Source organism: Triturus cristatus, chromosome 5_2 (assembly GCF_964204655.1).
Source record: "Triturus cristatus chromosome 5_2, aTriCri1.1, whole genome shotgun sequence".
NCBI classification, from domain to species: domain Eukaryota; kingdom Metazoa; phylum Chordata; class Amphibia; order Caudata; family Salamandridae; genus Triturus; species Triturus cristatus.
In genome coordinates, this window is record NC_140588.1 from 1,125,742,855 (window position 1) to 1,125,761,221 (window position 18,367).

Sequence of the window (18,367 nt, forward strand, 5' to 3'; positions counted from 1 at the left end):
ATGTTTTGCTAGTGGAATAAAAACGGATGAACAATAGCCCCCCGAAAGTGCCTATTTTCTGAAGAGTAACGGAAAATAAGCAGTGATGTACATATATATACATATATATATATATATATTATCTACTGGCGGTCGCCAGTAGATAGTTATAGTTAGGACCGTGTTTCCATAGGAAATCCGCAACATTCTATTTGGAATAACTTTGGCGCCGATTGACGAATCCTCGCGAAATTCTCAAAATAGGTGGGGCGCTCCGCTCCGCTCCTACCCTGAAAGTCTCGGGGCGATTCGTCAAGAGGGGGCTAAGAAAAAGGGGGGGTCCCAAAACGCGTTTTCCCCATGCATTTTTCCATAGGACCTTTGGTCCGAGCTACAGCCCGAACGGCTGAACAGAATTACTTGAAATTTGGCAGAGAGGTAGCCCTCAGGTCAGGGATGTGCCTTTTGAAGGTCTCGTGTAAATCTGTTCAGTATTTCCTGAGAAAATAGAATTTAAATCAATATATATATCTATGGGCGCGCTCCGAGCGCGTACCGTAAGCTTACCGTACGCGCACGCCGCCGTGCACGAGCGCGATTCTGATTGGTTGTTAGATCTCAGTAAACATTTGAATCGGTCGAAACCAGGAAGTGTCGGCCGCCATTTTGTCTCTCGCAGTCTGAGGGGGTGAAAAACAAAGGTGGATAACGTGAAAAGGGGGCAGGCTGGACAGTTCCTGACCCCCTAGCCTTTGTCAGGGGGTCCCAGAAGGACCCCCAAGGGCAAAAATTAATTTGAATTTTTTTTCAAAAAATCGCCGAATGCGCGTAGCGTACGCGCACGGCGTAAACGGAGAAATTCCGTGAGAAAAATTCCGCGAACTTCGCGTAACTGTTCCGCGATTACGTGTACCGTGCACGCACGGCAAAAAAAAAATTTCAAAAAGGAAAGCTTAAAAAAAAATAAAAAAAATTGTGAGGTAAGGTTGGCTCTTAAAAGAGCCGTTGGGTTAATACAGGGATGGAGGAAAGAAAGAATGGGAATATTATGAGCATCTACAAACGTGCTGGTCTATCTTATTGTTAATAAGGGAAACACTGGTCTCCCCAAAAACAATAAGACCACAACACGTTGTACAGCTCATTGCAACCCTCCCAAATCAAGGGTTAATGTCCAGAGGAGCAGAAGAAGGTGATGCTCCCACCTCAGAGGAAGGGCTCAGCTGAGCTGCCGATGATGTACTCGGCTGAGCTTCTGAGGTTGGGCTCAGGTGACTTACTGAAGAGTTTTCTCCAGTATGTCGAGCAAAGGTCCTGGGATCGCTATCCCTAAGGTGTCTCTTCATAGAGTGATTTCCAAAGGAATACTTCTTCCTTGGATCTCCTCTAGATAAAACACGGTCACAAAGTGTGCAAGTGACCAATGGAGCATTGACCTTTTTCTGCCCCTCTGGAAAAGTAAAATACTCCCACACAAAAGAATCCTTTTGTTTCCTCCTTCTCTGTCTGATGATGGTGCTGCTAGGCTCACTCTCAGAAGAGGTCTGCTGCTCTGCCATTGTATCTCAATGTCAATTCAGCTCCTTCTCCTAGGGGATCTCAAGCAGTAATGAGGGGAATGGGTGTGGTGTGGGAAGTTTCTGGAACTGAAAGTAGTTTCAACCAATGAAAAGAGTTCTTTGTGGATCACATGACCTACCGTGCGCGCTCCGTAAGCTTACGGTACGCGCTCGTAAACAAGCATGCATGCGCAAACGTGACGCTTACGGAGCGCTTACGGAGCGCGTACGTAAGACGCACTCGCGCATGCGCATTACACGCCCCTGCGTAACCGCGATGTTGCTTCCGTGCAACGCGCATGCGTGTACGCATACGTCACGTACGTATCACGTAAGCGCACTGTACTTATGACGTACGGAGGGTGTAGCGTCAGCTTACCGTATGCGCATCGTATCACGTAAGCGCACCGTACTTATGACGTACAGAGCGTGTAGCGTCAGCTTACCGTACGCGCACGGAAAAAAATGCATTAAAAAAAAATTAACCATTCCATAATGCAGGATATAGTACATATATTTTTTTATACATAGGTTTACCAAAAATCTCAAAAAAAAAATTGCATTTAAAAAACCGTACAAATTCACTGAAAAAACCATAGGTTTCACACACGTTATAGTTAGGAATTAGCATTTAAAAAACCTTACAAATTCACTGAAAAAACCATAGGTTTCACACATGTTATAGTTAGCTGGACATTTCACTCGTAAAAAACCAATGAAATTCCCCCGTTATAGTTAGTGCAGGCAACTATAACTCACGCGACCGCAATCCTCTGTTGATGCTAATACTGTATCTTTAGCTATACATATATTACAAATATTTATTTTTCATAAAGACACATATGTCATCAGTGATGTAATATCTGACATCATCAGCAGAGGATTGCGGTCGCGTGAGTTATAGTTGCCTGCACTAACTATAACGGGGGAATTTCATTGTTTTTTTATGAGTGAAATGTCCAGCTAACTATAACATGTGTGAAACCTATGGTTTTTTCAGTGAATTTGCAAGGTTTTTTAAATGCTAATTCCTAACTATAACGTGTGCGAAACCTATGTTTTTTTCAGTGATATATATATATATATATATATATATATATATATATATATATATATATATATATATATATATATATATATATATATATATATATATATATATATATATATATATATATATATATATATATATATATCCTACTGGCGGTCGCCAGTAGGTAGTAATATTTAGGACCCAGTCACTATAGGAAAATGGCAACATTCTATTCACAATAACTTTAACGCCGCTTGATGAATCTTCGTGAAATTTTCAAACCTAATTCTTTGGTGAGATCAGCTCCTATTTTAAAAGTTTGGGGGTGATTCGTCAAGGGGGGGCCGAGAAAAAGGGGAGTCCCAAAACGTGTTTTTTCATTGTTAATTTCTATAGGAAACTTTAGACAAGGCTACAGGTTGAACGGGTGAACGGAATTACCCCAAATTTGTCAGGGAGAAGGGTCTTGGTCTAGAAAGCACGCTTTTGTTTATTTGGTGTAAATCCATTCAGTAGTTTTTGAGAACTATCCAAATTTACAGGTATCGATATTTGGGAATTCTGCCATCTGATTGGCTGAGGCGTTACGAGCACGAGCTTGCTGCTGATTGGCTGCGAGCGCTGCAAGCGTTTGCAACTAGGAAGTGTTGTCCGCCATTTTGTGATTCCATTGAAGTGAGTAAGGGGGAAAAAGGGGGAAAAATGTGGGAAAGGGGAGGGTAGGAGCACTGTAACCTTTGTGTGGTGTTTAGGGTGTGCTATAGGTGTTTGTATAGAGGTGGTGCGAAGTGAACTAATCATACCTACCGGTGTGAAAGTTCTAGGCTACGATCATTAAGTGAGGTATTGGCTAGTGTGTGATGTTTCTAAGGTGAGCTTGTGCGTGACTTGAGTATTAAAGCGGGAGCCCACACTGTGTGCCTTATGCTGGGAAGTCATGTGCCCTGGCCGCTGCAGTACAGTTGTGGAAGTAGTGTCAACATGTGTTTATACCTATTAGGATGAACTACTGACCCCTAGTGGTGTGAAAGTCCTGGGTATGGAAAATATGTGAGGTATTGTCTAGAGTCTTATGGAAGGAGGAAGTGTTGGCTGCCATTTTGTTATTCCGTTGAAGCGAGTAAGGGGTAAAAAGGGAAAAAAAAGTGGGAAATAGGAGGGTAGGAGCACTGTAACCTCTGTGGGGTGTTTAGGGTGTGCTATAGAGGGGGTGCAAAGTAAACTAATCATACCTACCAGTGTGAAAGTGCTAGGTCATGAAAATTAAGTGAGAAATTGCCTACAGTGTGATGCTGCTAAGGTGAGGTGATGCGGGACTCGGGGATTAGATCGTGAGTCTAAATTTTGTGTCTTATGCTGTGATGTCATGTGCCGTGGCCGCTGCTGTACAGCTGTGGAAGTAGTGTCAGTATGTGTTTATAACTACTAGGACGCACTACTGAACTCTACTGGTCTGAAAGTTCTGGGGTACGGAAAATATGTGAGGTAGTGTGTAGAGTCTCATGCTGCTAAGCTGAGCTGCTGCCGGACTCGGGGATGAAAGCGTGAGCCCAAAATGTGTGTCATATGCTGTGAAGTCATGTGCTCTGGCCGCTGTGCCACATCTGTGCAAGTAGTGTCAGCATGTAGTTATAGCTACTTGGAGGAACTTTTGTTTCGAACATTGTAACTTGTGTATGGTGCTTAGGGGGTGTATAGGGAGTGCGAAGGTAAATTTGTGTGCATTAAATACATTTGGTATTTGGAAAGTGGAAAGCACTGACTCCTACGGGTCTGATGGTGCTGGGGGCGTAAGGTGAGTTGCTGCTGGAGTTGGGAATAAAGCTGATGAACTACTGACCCCTATTGTAGAACTTTTAACTTGCACGTGCCGTTGAATGTTCGATAAAATGTTGCAAAAGAATATCGTTAGGTTAAAGAAAAAATTATGAACTTTTAACCTGTAGGTGTCGTAGAAGGTTCCAGAAAGTGTGGTGATAAAATAGATTGAACTTGTGACCTGTATGTGGCGCGGAATAATGAGTAGCTTTTCGGAAGGAAAATTCAAAATTAACCAATAGAGGTAAGTTTTGGAATGTCGTTGAAGGAATGAAGTATTCTGATTTGTTCTTTACATGTATTTATGTGTGGAGCAACATTTCTGGTTTCATTCTTCATGAAGTCGGAGCTTTACATGTATTATGTGAGAAAGAGAGAATTGTATGCGTGTGTCATTTGAAATCTGCAATAGCTACAAAGGTGAGTTAGAAATGAACAAGGTGTGTTATGTGTTTTATAGTATTGATTAATTATTTGAGGTGATGTCTTTAATTTTGAAAGTATTTTTTATTTCAAAGTAATATAGTGTTAGTAAAGTGTGGTGTTTGATATTGGTTATGAAATATGCATAAAATGTGAGCTGTTGTTATCTAAGTATTTTATATATGTTTAGGAATTTTTCACAGAGAAGAAGTGTAGTTTGTCATCATATAGGACAATACAGTATAGGACTGTATTGTTTTGAAAATGAGGTACAGCATTAATTTGAGTTTGTGATGTATTTGGGGAGATGAAGAAAATGTCGCACGTTTGCAACTGATACTTTTTGTGGAAATAGTTGGGTGGGCGGGTGGTAGGAGACGTATGTGTTATTAAGTTAAAAGCGATAAAATGAAATGCAGAAATGTTATGTGGGCAAACATGATAGGAAAAGTGATACGTTCCTTTTATATGTATGCATAGTTTGAATCATGTGATCCTAAGTTGAGATAAATATAAATATGGTTTCTGGTTTGCATTTGGGTATAGTGAATAGTTTTTGTAGTTTCTGACTAGTGAATAATAAAATGGTAGATATACTAAAATGTATGGTAGTAAACATATTAATTATTGTCTGTTCTTATGGAATAGAATTAGTTGGGGAGTGCTTCTTTAGAAGAGATATTTTCTAAACGTGTGAGAGATAAAAAAAATGTAAATGTGCGTTGTATTTTTTGTATGAGTTTGTTGACATTAGAGAACTACATGTGATTATAAGTGATACTGTTTGTCAGGCTGTGTCGCTGTGGTATATATATGTAGGTGTTGAAGTGGTTCGTGTTTTACTGATGGTGAGCTTCACTATCCCTTTTGAGACACTCGTCAATTTATTAATTCCATTTAATATCTTTAATATATATACAGTAAAGGGACTGTATGTCAAAGGTTTGGGAATCAGAACTTTGTTTACTCTCCCCATGCCCTGCTATACACTCTACTAGTGTTTAAACGACGTTCGTAACATATAGATGTCTAGCTAGTAAAGGTGGTGTAGTTCGACTGGGCCCATTTATAAACCGTGCTATGGGATGGTTTAAGTTTTACCAGCCAATTTGCATGTTTGAATATTTTTTGCTGATAAGTGTTCCGGCAGACACCTGTTAAAATTAACGTTGTATATGGGTATACTGTCGTTACTGGGAATGTTGGGGGTTTCTGTTTGATTTCGTACGGTTAAGCAAGGACAGGGGTGGGTGTGGGGGAGGTGGTTATGTTGCTGATTGAAACACAGAATATAGTACCGTGCAGATGTCGAGCTACTAAACGGGATCTAGTACCACTGGGAGCACTAATAAAACGCCCTATGGCATGGGATATGTTTTAGTCGCAAATTTGCATGTTTTTATAAGTTTTGCTGGTGAGCGTTTTGGGAGACATCTGTTGAAATTAAGCCTCTGTTTGGCTATAGTGGCGTTTCTACATTTGCTGGGGCTCTTTCTTTTATTGCGTAAAGTTAAGCAAGGGCGAGTGTTGAGGTGGTGTAGTGGTACTGTCACTATTTATAAACCGTCTTATGGTATGGTGTATGTTTGAGTTGCAAAATTGCAGATTTTAAAAGGTTTTGCTGATGAGCGTTCCGGCAGACACCTGTTGACATTAAGTTTATGTATGGCTATAGTGGCGGTAACAGGAGTGTTGGGGCTCCTTGTTTGATTTCGTAAGGTTAAGCAAGGGATGGGTGGGTGTGAGGGAGGTGCGTATGTTGCTGATTATAAGACGGATGTTTGTAACGTGGGCATGTGTAGTTACTAAAGGTAATGTAGTTTCACTGGGCCCATTTATAAACAGTGCTTTGGGATGGTTTATGTTTTACCCGCCAATTTGCATATTTGAATAGTTTTTGCTGATAAGTGTTCCGGTAGACACATGTTAAAATTAAGCCTGTTTATGGGTATAGTGGTGCTACTAGGAATGTGGGGTTTCTGTTTGATTTCGTACTGTTAACCAAGGGTGGGGGTGGGTGTGGGGGAGGTAGTTATGTTGCTGTTTGAAATACAGGGTATAGTAACGTGGAGATGTGGAGCTACTAAAGGTGATATAGTACCACTGGGAGCACTTATAAAGTGCCCTATGGCATGGTATATGTTTTACCCGCAAATTTGCATGTTTTAATACGGTTTGCTGATGAGCTTTTCAGTAGACATCTGTTGAAGTTAAGGCTGTGTATGGCTATAGTGTTGCTTCTACGTTTGCTTGGGCTCTTTCATTTATTGTGTAAAGTTAAGCAAGGGCGGGTGTTGAGGTGGTGTAGTGGTACTGTGACTATTTATAAACCGTCTTATGGTATGGTGTATGTTTGAGTTGCAAAATTGTACGTTTTAATAGCTTTTGCTGATGAGCGTTCCGGCAGACACCTGTTGACATCAAATCTATCTATGGCTATAGTGGCGGTAACGGGAGTGCAGGGGCTCATTGTTTGATTTTGTAAGGTTAAACATGGGTATGGGTGGGGGTGGGGGATGTGCGTATGTTGCTGATTATAAGACGGACATTTGTAATGTGGGCATGTGTAGTTAATAAAGGTAATGTAGTTTGAGTGGGCCTATTTATTAACCGTGCTATGGTATTGTTTATGTTTTTCGCGCAAATTTGCATGTTTGAATACTTTTTGTTGACAAGTGTTCCGGCACACACCTGTTAAAATTAAGCCTGTGTATGGGTATAGTAGCGCTACTAGGAATGGTGGGGGTTTCTGTTTAATTTTGTATGGTTAAGGAAGGGCGGGTTTGGGTGTGGGGGAGGTGGGTATGTTTCTGATTAAAACACAGAATGTAGTAAGGTGCAGATGTTGAGCTATTGAAGGTGATGTAGTACCACTGGGAGCACTTATAAAGTGCCCTATGGCATGGTATATGTTTTACCTGCAGATTTGTATGTTTTACTATGCTTTGCTCATGAGCGTTCCGGTAGACGGTTGTTGAAATTAAGTTCTTGTATTGGTATAGTGTGTTTACTAGGTTTGGTATGGCTCTTTCTCTAATTTTGTGAAGTTAAGGAAGGATGGGGAAGAGGGTGGTGCTGTGGCAGTGTGCCCATTTATGAATCGCTTTATGGTATGGTATATGTTTTTCTGGCAAATTCCCATGTTTTAATAAGTTTTGGTGATGAGTGTTCCTGCAGACAGGTACAGAAATTACACAACATTTCTGTGGATAAGACATTTTCGTGCTGATAGACACTCTTGTACTGTGGTGGAAGGCTGATAGCGTTGATGGAAAATTATGAAACTTGGTGCCATTGTAGATTTTAATGGAAGGTTACACTATTTGTTTGTTACTATGGTGTAGTTAGGGTTCTAAGTGGGAGAACAAAAGTGGGGGTGCTCTAAAAGGGGGGGCAAAGCTCTTAAAGGGGTGTGGGCTATGGAAGTTGGGGCGTGGTCTAAATCAAGATAAGTATCATTGTGTGCTTTAGAAAATCCTCTCCAATTATCGTAGGTTCGGAAAAAAACATTGTTTAAAGGATTTCCCTTTCTTCTACAACGTGGGTAACCTAGCATGATGTCTCCAGTTCTCAGTAGTGAGCAAAATAAGCATTCGTACATCAATGTGCATGCTGTCACTGCAGTGTAATAAAAAGAAAAAATAATTGACTATCTTTGAGAGGGCCGAAAATAGAGCCTGGTAGAGAGTTGTTTGGAGGCTGCCTGAAAATAAATGTCAGTCCCCAGACCCGGCCTAATTAAAGCGCAGTATCCATGCATCCTAAGCACTGCGCCATTCAGCCATCTTTTAATTGATGGATATATTCCTACTTATATAGATGCATACATCTGTTTGTCCGCTTATCTTAAGCATCTATGAGCGCACTCGCCTATAGTAAGCACTGTGCCATTCATGCAGCGATATGCCTATATATGCATAGATATATCTGTCCCAGAATCAATCCTAAGCATTTATCAGCCCATCCGTCTATCGTAAGTACTGGTCTTTGCATTAATTCATCCTTCCATCCATCCATACATTGATACATTGATCTATGTATCTATCCATTGATGCATCTGGCTATGCATCCACTCGCCCTTTATTCAACTACATGTTCTTATTTCCGCGTATCGTCCGCCCCCGAAATTAAATATGACATATTATACTCATCCAGCTACCCTCTTAAGGCGTTGAAAAGGCTTACGAAAAGCATTGACAGGCAGATTTTTTAATAAAGAATAACAAAGCTTTGAGTTACTCTTTGTGGAGCATACTTCAACACCTTTCTCTAGTGGTGTTTTAAACAAAGGTACATCTAGCGAAAGAAATGTAAAGGAGCTTTCAAGTGTAATACGTTAATTTAGAAACATAACGTTTTGTCGAGTTGTTTATAGGTACACTGTTTTAAAGTGGCTGTGACTGACAGATACTGAACACCTGTACTTCTTATATTTGAGAAAGTATACCAGAGAGCTTATTTGGGGTGGTGAGAACCTTGAGTTCTATATTTCCATGTGAAGTACAGTATAGGAATATAAAAGTAATTGGAAAGCTTTTATGTTCATATTAAAGAGGGGGTGTGAGAACTTAGTGAGGCAGGCAAAGTGTGTGTTTTCGTAGCACTAAAACAAGACCGTGTGTAAGGTGAGAGCAGGTTCATGCTGGAGTTGCCTTGCTGTGGCCGTTTGCAGAGGCGAAACCAGAGGGACATTTTGGTGGAGCCTAATTCTTTCAGCAATAGGCAGATTGGGCATGTAGGGGTTGTAAAAAGGGGTGAAAAAGAACAGAGTCTCCTTTCCAAAAAAATGATCTTTTGAAGACCGCTGAAGGACTCGGGTGCCGCTCCGTGTGTGCGCCCGGAAAGCTGTGTCAGAGAGCCTGGGGAAATGGGCGTTGCGCGCCTGGTGGTCTGTCTGCTAATCACCCCACGATGATGTTGCTGGTGTGTTGCAAAAAGAGAAGGGAAATACTGAGAGAAAATGGCTCCCTTTAAAGGATTTCCCTTCTCCTACAATGCGAGTCACATGGCATGATGTCTGCACTTCTAAGTAGTGAGCAATGTGCATGCTCTCACAGTGTCACTGCAGTGGAATAAAGAAAAAAAAATGGATTACATTTGTGAGGTCAGAAAATAGAGCCCTATAAAGACCCGTTTCGAGGCTCCCAAAAATAAAGTGCTGGTGGTCACAGCTCCACAGACACCCCCTCCAGTTAAAGCCCTGGGTGCAGTGTTATGTTTGCGAAGTTGTTTATAAAATTGTTAGGCAATAATGGAAATTTTTACATGTGCTGTTTTGATGATAATATCATTCTAAGTACATAGATTAAAAAAAATATTAAATACTATTTATAAAGTTGTGTGCGGTGGGTTGCAAAGAAAGTGGTGTGGGGTGGTAGGGTGTGGCGGAGAGGTGAAAAGTATGAGGTAGGGCAGTTATACATAATTTGTAAAGGAGTATGTAAATGATTAAATAAATACTGTATGTTCTATGGCACTACTTGTCATCCTAGTGCTCATCTGTCATGCTCCATCACGTTGCAGCACTGGGTCTGGAAGTTGTTAGTGGAAGTTTTGCAATTGTATGTTATTATTTTAACATAGTGAAGAAATGTGAAAAATAATTGAATCTATTTTTTGTTTTTCAGAAAATTATTTCGTTTGGATTGAAATTTGGAAATGCCTAGAATAAGTGAAAAAAAGAGAAAAGAGAAGAAAAATATATATTTGACGAAAAGGAAAGATCTTGAAGTAGGACAAAATGTGAGTAGTAGAGAAATTGTTTGTTTGAGTAAAAGCAAAAGACAATATTTGAGAAAAATATTATGAACATTTAATGAGAAAAACATCACACAAAGCAAAAAGAAGAATTTTTCAAGTAAGATGAAGCAGAGTTCAATTTCAAATACGAGGAAAAGGAAAGATGATAAAGAAACAGTATCTGGTACTCGGAGACAAAAACTATTTCAAGAAATTAGTCAGAGACTTTTTCAATCTAGAGTGATTCAGAATTTATTGAAAACATGCTGCAAATATAAAAGAAGAATGTTCCAATTCAAAGAGAAGCAGCGTATTGAAAGTGTAGTGGATACTGCTTTCAATTTGAAATAGAAGTTGTTCATTTTGATTTTAAAGAGAATGAAAGTATTGGATACAATAGTCAAAGTATTGAAAGACAAAAGTAGAAAAAAAAGACTTGTGAACAGAGCCAACTTTTGTAAAATCTTTAGTGGACATTGGAGACATACTTCTAGTACTGAGCCTTTTTTTAAAGAGGAAAGTTACTTCCAGGAAAAAAGTTTATCATTTGCAGTTGATACTGGAGGTCGTTGCTACGAAGTTCAGGATGGTGTTCCTCTTCCAAAGGAGGAAATGCTTGGTAAAAGTGCAGAAGAGTTAATAGCTGAAGAAGTGCAAGGGAAACGTCCACGAGCTCCTGTGTATAAGTGGAGTTGCAGTAGCATTTATAGTATTCTACAGGAATCCATTGATATAATGAGAAATTTGCTACGAGAATATACTCAGAAAAGTATAAAACAGAAGATTAAGTTGTTACAAGGACTAGATCCATGTAATGTAAGAAAATATACTGAGAAGTATGGGCATTCTCTGACTTGTCTTTCAAGAAAAGCTTGTAAAAGTGTTTTTCATCATTTGAGGATTTTAGCAGTACACCATTCAGAAATGCTGCTCTTTGTAAAGAAACTGTAGTATGTAAAAAGTCCTGCATTACGTTTAATGGACTGGATGGAAGTCTTTTATATAGCTCTTTATCAGATGTTCAAAAAAATTGTGATGATATTTAAATGCGATATTTTGGTTCAGAAGAGCAGTTCATAGAAAATGAAAGTTTGACAATTACAGATGTTGGAAGAGATGAGAAAGTGATTAGCACTGATAAGTTTGAAGAAGAAATTGGAAAGTTTATTGTAGTGTGCTCTGAAATACCAAACTATGTTTGTGTTTGTTGTCGACATACTCATTATAAAAGTCAAAGTAGGAATGCTGATTTGTATTTGAAAAGTGAAAAGGAGAACAATGGTAAGTGGGAAGAATTTGCAACTTACTTGTTTGTTGAAGGTCGATTTGAGTTAGGTAGTGATCAACGTATATGTAAATATCGTTACAACAAATTAGAAGAGAACAAAATACCTGCCAGAGCAGTGCATAATAAGTTGGAGTTAGTAGATATGAGTCGGTTCTAATTCAATCTGTTCATCCTTTTCAAACTATAATTCGGATGGAGCCTAAAACAGGTAAACTGCCACCAACAGACTTGCAAAGAGGGCTGAAAGGAAGAGTGGTGTACTTACCTTTGGATTTTAAGAAAAACATTGAAACTATTGCTGTAGAGAAAGAGTAAGATGAGGTAGTAGGTATTTTTGTAAATGGTGTACCCACAAAGAGTCTGAAAATATTGCAAGAATTTGTGGATGTTAATAAAATTGAAAAGGCTACCTTATATCTTATATAGAACAATATTTATTTAAAAAATTTAAATGTGGATGAACAGGTAATACGTTTAGAAGATGATTTTGTAATTTCAAGTGGTCAAATAGAGAAAGTGGCCAAGTCAAGGACTGAAGAGATTTATGAACATTATACAATTTGTCCTTTGCATTCAAAAGAAGTGATAGGAAGTAGCATTGAGTTATTTCAAATGAAAAAAGCACAGGGAACTCCAATGAGTGCATGGGAGAAAAGCTTGGATGCTCGTTGTTTTCCACAGTTGTTTCCTACTGGAGAAGGTGGACGATATGATGACCGACCTGTATGGATTCCAGCTTCAGAATATCGGTCAACAAGATTATATTCTGAAGATCCTAGATTTTGACAGGGCATTCCATACATATTTCATCTTTTGTTTGAAAGTGATCTGTCTTCCCGCTCGTATGCAGTGAATCATATACTTAAAACTGGAGTTCATGAATCACTTCTTCCTGCGAAAGTATTTATGGAGAAAGTTCAAGAAACAGATGAAAATTTAGAAGCACAGTTAATCAATTTGATGGCATGTCAACGTGGAACAAATGAGTATTGGTATCATCGTCATGGAGAACTCAAGTGTATGTTACGGAACTTAGGTACACCAACATGGTTTGTCACACTTAGCTGTGCCTAGTATGCATGGGAAGATTTGCTTGAGTTTTTAAGAGAAGCGAATTCTAATATAAAAAATGTTGAAATAAAGACTACTGGTGAACTGTGTTCATTGGATCCTGTAAATGTGTGCAGATATTTTAATCATACGTTTCAAGGTATGATGTCTTTTATCTGTAATAAAAAGAATCCACCTCTTGGAAAAGTTACCGATTTCTTTTGGAGAAAGGAGTACCAAGCAAGAGGTGCACCTCAAATACATATGCTACTAATGGTCCAGGATGCACCTACATTTGGAACTGATTCTGATGAAACAGTATTGTCTTTCATCGAACAGTATGTGACATGAGATTCCAAGAGAAGGAGGAGATAAAAGCTGGAGACAGAAAGTTTTACGTTTCCAAAGTCACCGTTGTGGAAAGTACTGCAGAAGAAAATACAAGTCTAAAGGAAAATTTTACACCCAATGTCGGTTTGATTTTCCTCGTCCAGTCATTTGTAAAGGAAGAGTACATTTGTTTTTTTCTTCTGTGAGGCACACAATAACTCGGAAATCTCCAAAGAATACCTACAACTTAAAAAGAACAAAAGTGTCAAAGTATATCAATGACTACAATCCAGCAATTTTAAAAATGTGGAATGCGAACATGGACATCCAGTATGCTGTGGATAACTCAATTGCTGTTGCATGTTATGTTACATCGTACATAACAAAATCTGAAAAAACAGAGCTGAAACAAATGTGGGAAGAAATTGCACAAGAAAATAGTCTTAGCAAAAAATTGTACAACTTTAGATTGAAAATGTTTCCCACCGAGAAATTGGATCGTATGAATGTTCAGACCGCTTGTGTTCTTCAAGTTTATATTCAAAGTCACGAGGAATCATTTGGGTAAGTTTAGGTCTTGCCTGCAAACGAAATAGAGTGTTGAAATCATTGGAAGAAATTGAATATTTAGCAGCAAATGAGCCAAATAATACAGACATTCTTAAAACTAATATGTTGGACACATACTATCCAAAAAGGAGTCAACATCTGGAACAGCTATGTTTGTATGAAGTACTTCAACATTACAGCTTCAAAAGAAATGTTAAAGAGAATTTAAAAGAAGGAAAGTTTGCAGTAGTTGGATGTCATGGTTGTTTAGTAAAACATGCAATGGGTAATCTTATAAACCACAAGAAACTTAGTTGTGAAACTCCAGATAAGTGAGAATTTTACTATTTAGCACTTCTGCAGCTGTTTAAACCATGGCGTAGCGAAAGTGAATTACATAGAGAGTTTGACTGCTATGAAGATTCTTTTAATGCTTGTAAAGATAGCATTCGATGTCCAAATTTCCCTACATATTTAAAAATGTTGAATGATGAAGTTGAACAGGAAAAGACTATTATAGCTGAAATAGCTCATGAAAGTTCTCAAGATAGTCAAAGTAGTGGTCCGTGTAGTCAAGATCCTCTTGGAAAACCAATGCTGGAAAATGAAGCAGCGATTGCTATGCATGAAGTCGAAATTTCAATGCAACAAGCACACGAGGAGAATATAACATTGGAAAAGTTAGAAGAACAAGTAAATGTTGAACAGAAAGAAATATAAGTGCAAGTGAGAGAACGGATAGAACATGGTTTGTTGCATGAAAAAAAGAATGTCTGTGTTCATCTTTTAAACCTCTTCTGCTGTACATCAGTGGTCAAGCTGGGACAGGTAAAAGTTTTTGAATTAAAGTTTTGACCAGTTATCTTCAAAAACCTACTGGTTCACATTTATGTTGTGTGGTAACAGCTCCAACTGGATTAGCTGCGCACAATGTTAAAGGAGTTACTTTGCACAGATTAATGATGTTACCAATGGAGCTTGATAATAAATTAGAATATCAGAAGTTGTCTGGAGAAGCTTCTTATGAAGTGTCAAGAGTGCTGAAGAAAATGAAACTTTTAATTATTGATGAGGTGAGCATGGTCTCAAACTTAATGCTTGGTTTTGTACACTTAAGAATGCAACAGGTATTAAAAACAGATTACGATGTTCTCTTTGGGGGAAAAGATTTAATTGTGTTTGGAGATCTGCTACAACTAACCCCTGTAAAAGGAGAACCAGTGTTTAAAACTCTTGTACATGAAGACACAAAGAAATCTTTGGGAAGTATTGGGAATGTGAACTTGTGGTTACATTTTGAATAAATATCCCACGCCTGGTTGTTAATTAGCCCCCGGGGGGGCCAAGTCCCGGGGGCAATATGCATATTGGAATGGGGGTCCCAGGGGGGCCCCCCAGCCCCGGGGACCGCCACCCCCGGGGCTTTTCTGAACTATGGAGGTCTCTCAGCCCCCCCAGCCCCGGGGACCGCCACCCCCCGGGGCTTTAATATACAGCGGAGGGGGGCTCAAAGGTCCCCCCAAGCCCCGGGGACCGCCAACCCCCAGGGCTTTGTGAGAATATATGCGGGGGGCTCACTGCACCCCCGCAGCCCCGAGGACCGCCACACTTTAAAAAAAAAATTATACCTGTGTGGGGGGGGGGGCTTGAGCCCCCCCACATGCCCCGGGGACCGCCACCTCCCCGGGGCACTAAATATTTAACATAGGGGGTCCGTTACAGACCCCCAAGCCCCGGGGACCACCACCCGCCGAGGCTTTAAATTAAGTGGGAGGGGGGATGCTCGGCCCCCCCAGACCCAATGATGGCCCTGGGGACCGCCACCCCCCAGGGCCAGCTCGTGCAGTGTCCCGGGGTGCCCCCGGGACACTGCTGTTTGCAATGACAGGGCGGGAGCCTCGCGGCTCCCGCCCTGTCATTGCAAACGGCTTTGCTTCATTGAAGCGAGAGCAGGGAAACCTGCTCTCGCTTCAATGAAGCAAAGCAGATTGCTTTTCGACATGGGGAGCAGCATGTTAGCTGCTCCCCATGTGGAAAAGCAATGCCGGCTCCCGCAGGAGGCGGGGAGCCGGCTGGGACTGTGGGGGGATTGGGGACCCCCCACTGTCCCCAACGAGAGACCAGGCCCCAGGGGATGGGGTCCCCGGGGCCAGAAGTGGCCCAGGAGGGGGGTCATGCGGCCCCCCTCCCCCATTAAAATAATTTTAACAACATTTTTTTTCAAAAGAGGCAGGCCGGCCCCGGGGTATGGATTCCCCGGGGTCATAAATGGCCTGAGGAGGGGGGCAACCCCCCTCCATAAAAATATTTTTAAAAATTGGCCATGCCCCGGGGAGGGGGTCCCCGGGGCACGGAATTGGCCATGGGAGCGGGGCCACACGGCCCCCTTCCAGTAAATACATTATTTTTATGTTTATTTGGGGGTCAGGCCATGGGGGATGGGGTCCCCAGGGCCCCAAAAAAGTAAAAGGAAGGGGGGCCACACAGCCCCCCTTTCAAAAAATGTTTTTTTTAAAAACAACATGCGATTGTCCCTAGGCCCCGCCCCGCCCCCTCACAAAAACGCTCCCTGTGGCGCTTTTTAAATTGGGGAATTAATTCCCCTTTAATACTGGGAGTTACTGGGGCCCAACTAGCCCACCAGGTACCTCCAGTAAGCACCACAGGGCTGCATTGCAGAGAGGTGGTCCAGGCCTGGCCCTTTTTACACCTCTCTGCAACACAGCCTTGTGGCGCTTACTAGAGGTACCTGGTGGGCTAGTTGGACCACAGGGACCCTAAGAATTCACGAAGACTTAATCCCCCAACTTAAAACGCGCCACAGGGCGCGTTTGCACAGTGGTGAAGGTAGGGGGTGGGGCCTGAGGTGATTTGTGTGCAAACATGCCCTGTGGCGTGTTTTAAGTTGAGAAATTAATACCTCTTCAATCCTGAGGGTCCCTGGTGGGCATATAGCCCACCAGGTACCTTCAGTAAGCGCCATGGAGCTGCGTTGCAGAGTATTGTAAAAAGGGGCATGGCCTCTGCACACCTCTCCGCAACGCAACTCGCGCGCCCGCAATCCACTGCTGATGATGTCACATATTACATCATTCATGACATGGTCAGTGACATCACTGATGACATCTCAAATGACATCACTAATGACATCACTGATGACATCTTCCACATGACAATCAGATACACCTCATCATACACTAGTATAACCTTTCATCACTCACTGTAAAATACAGAGTACCATATTTGAATCCATTGACACACCAATACAAGTTTCTAAAAACCCACTCAGTGATTCCTAGATCTACACACACATCTAATCACTTACCTATAGACTCACTCATACATGCTGTCAATGATCAATAGAACCCTATCAAATATACTTGTACACCTATATCGACATTTCACACCGGCACACTTCCTATTCACTTATGCAGTCATCCTATTCACTTATGGAAACAATGGATCATACTTACATTTAGTCAGCTACACACTTATACACTACACGACTTCATTTATTCATATAGATAGTAACTCATACTTAGTGTGTTATAAAATCACTATTACAAGTATACAGTTATCCATACAGTCAATCATAAAATCACTGAGTCTTATGTATACTTATTTATATTCAACAACTGTCACATACACTGCCTTTTATTTTTCTAGTTTGTTGGACATGTACCATTGAGAGATATATTTGCTCATCACCACACCCATAAAGATATTCACTCACCCAAACAACTGTTATAACATGTAGTCTTAACCTCATATACCTACTGAATCAACTATTCACACATCTTTGGGCAGTCACACACCCCCCACCAAACCACACACACATTCACTCTCCCGTACAAATACTCAGTTAACTAATCAATAGCTAATGTAGACTTACACGTAGCTAGTAACCAACTGGTACAGCCGTTTACACAACAACTGACAAAGTGATACAGATATTCACACAGTTTAGTCACTATCCAATATATTTAGTGAGACACTATAAAATAGTCAGGTAAACAGTCACACTGCTACTAAATCCTCCATCCAAATATTTATATTTATATATCCACTCATTCTTCAATGCAGATTGCTATATATATAATACATATTTAAATAACAAACCAAACCACATTCACTGGATGATGTCATCAGTGATGTCATCAGTGATGTCATTTGAGATGTCATCAGTGATGTCACTGACCATGTCATGAATGATGTAATATGTGACATCATCAGCAGTTTATTGCGGGCGCGCGAGTTATAGTTAGCAGAACCAACTATAACGGAAGAATTTTAATGGTTTTGTACGAGTGAAATGTCCAGCTAACTTTAACAGCCCTGAAACCAATGGATTTTTCAGTGAATATATATATATATATATATATATATATATATCCAAACAATACCTTCAACTCCACTGGAAAGAAGGGCTCCGGGCGCTGGATTGACAAGACACTTCAGCACTTTCCTATGCTTCGTAGCAGCTTGCTTCCAAACCTAACGCATTTCAGCTCTTTACATAGCCTTGTTCACAGGTGAGTATCATTTTAGTGTATTAAACAATGATGGACAAACCCAATCTATGTGTGGTACTATCACTGG

The 18,367-nt window shown here is 40.6% G+C and overlaps 1 protein-coding gene across 1 annotated transcript in view; it reads right to left on the bottom strand.

The window, feature by feature from the left end:
* LOC146829879 (vomeronasal type-2 receptor 26-like) overlaps nt 1-18,367 on the bottom strand; it is a 135,529-nt gene that overhangs the window by 72,660 nt on the left and 44,502 nt on the right. The window contains exon 3 of the mRNA XM_085606555.1: nt 8,832-8,853. Within this exon, the coding sequence (XP_085462681.1) occupies nt 8,832-8,853 (22 nt within the window). The remainder of the gene's footprint in view (nt 1-8,831; nt 8,854-18,367) is intronic.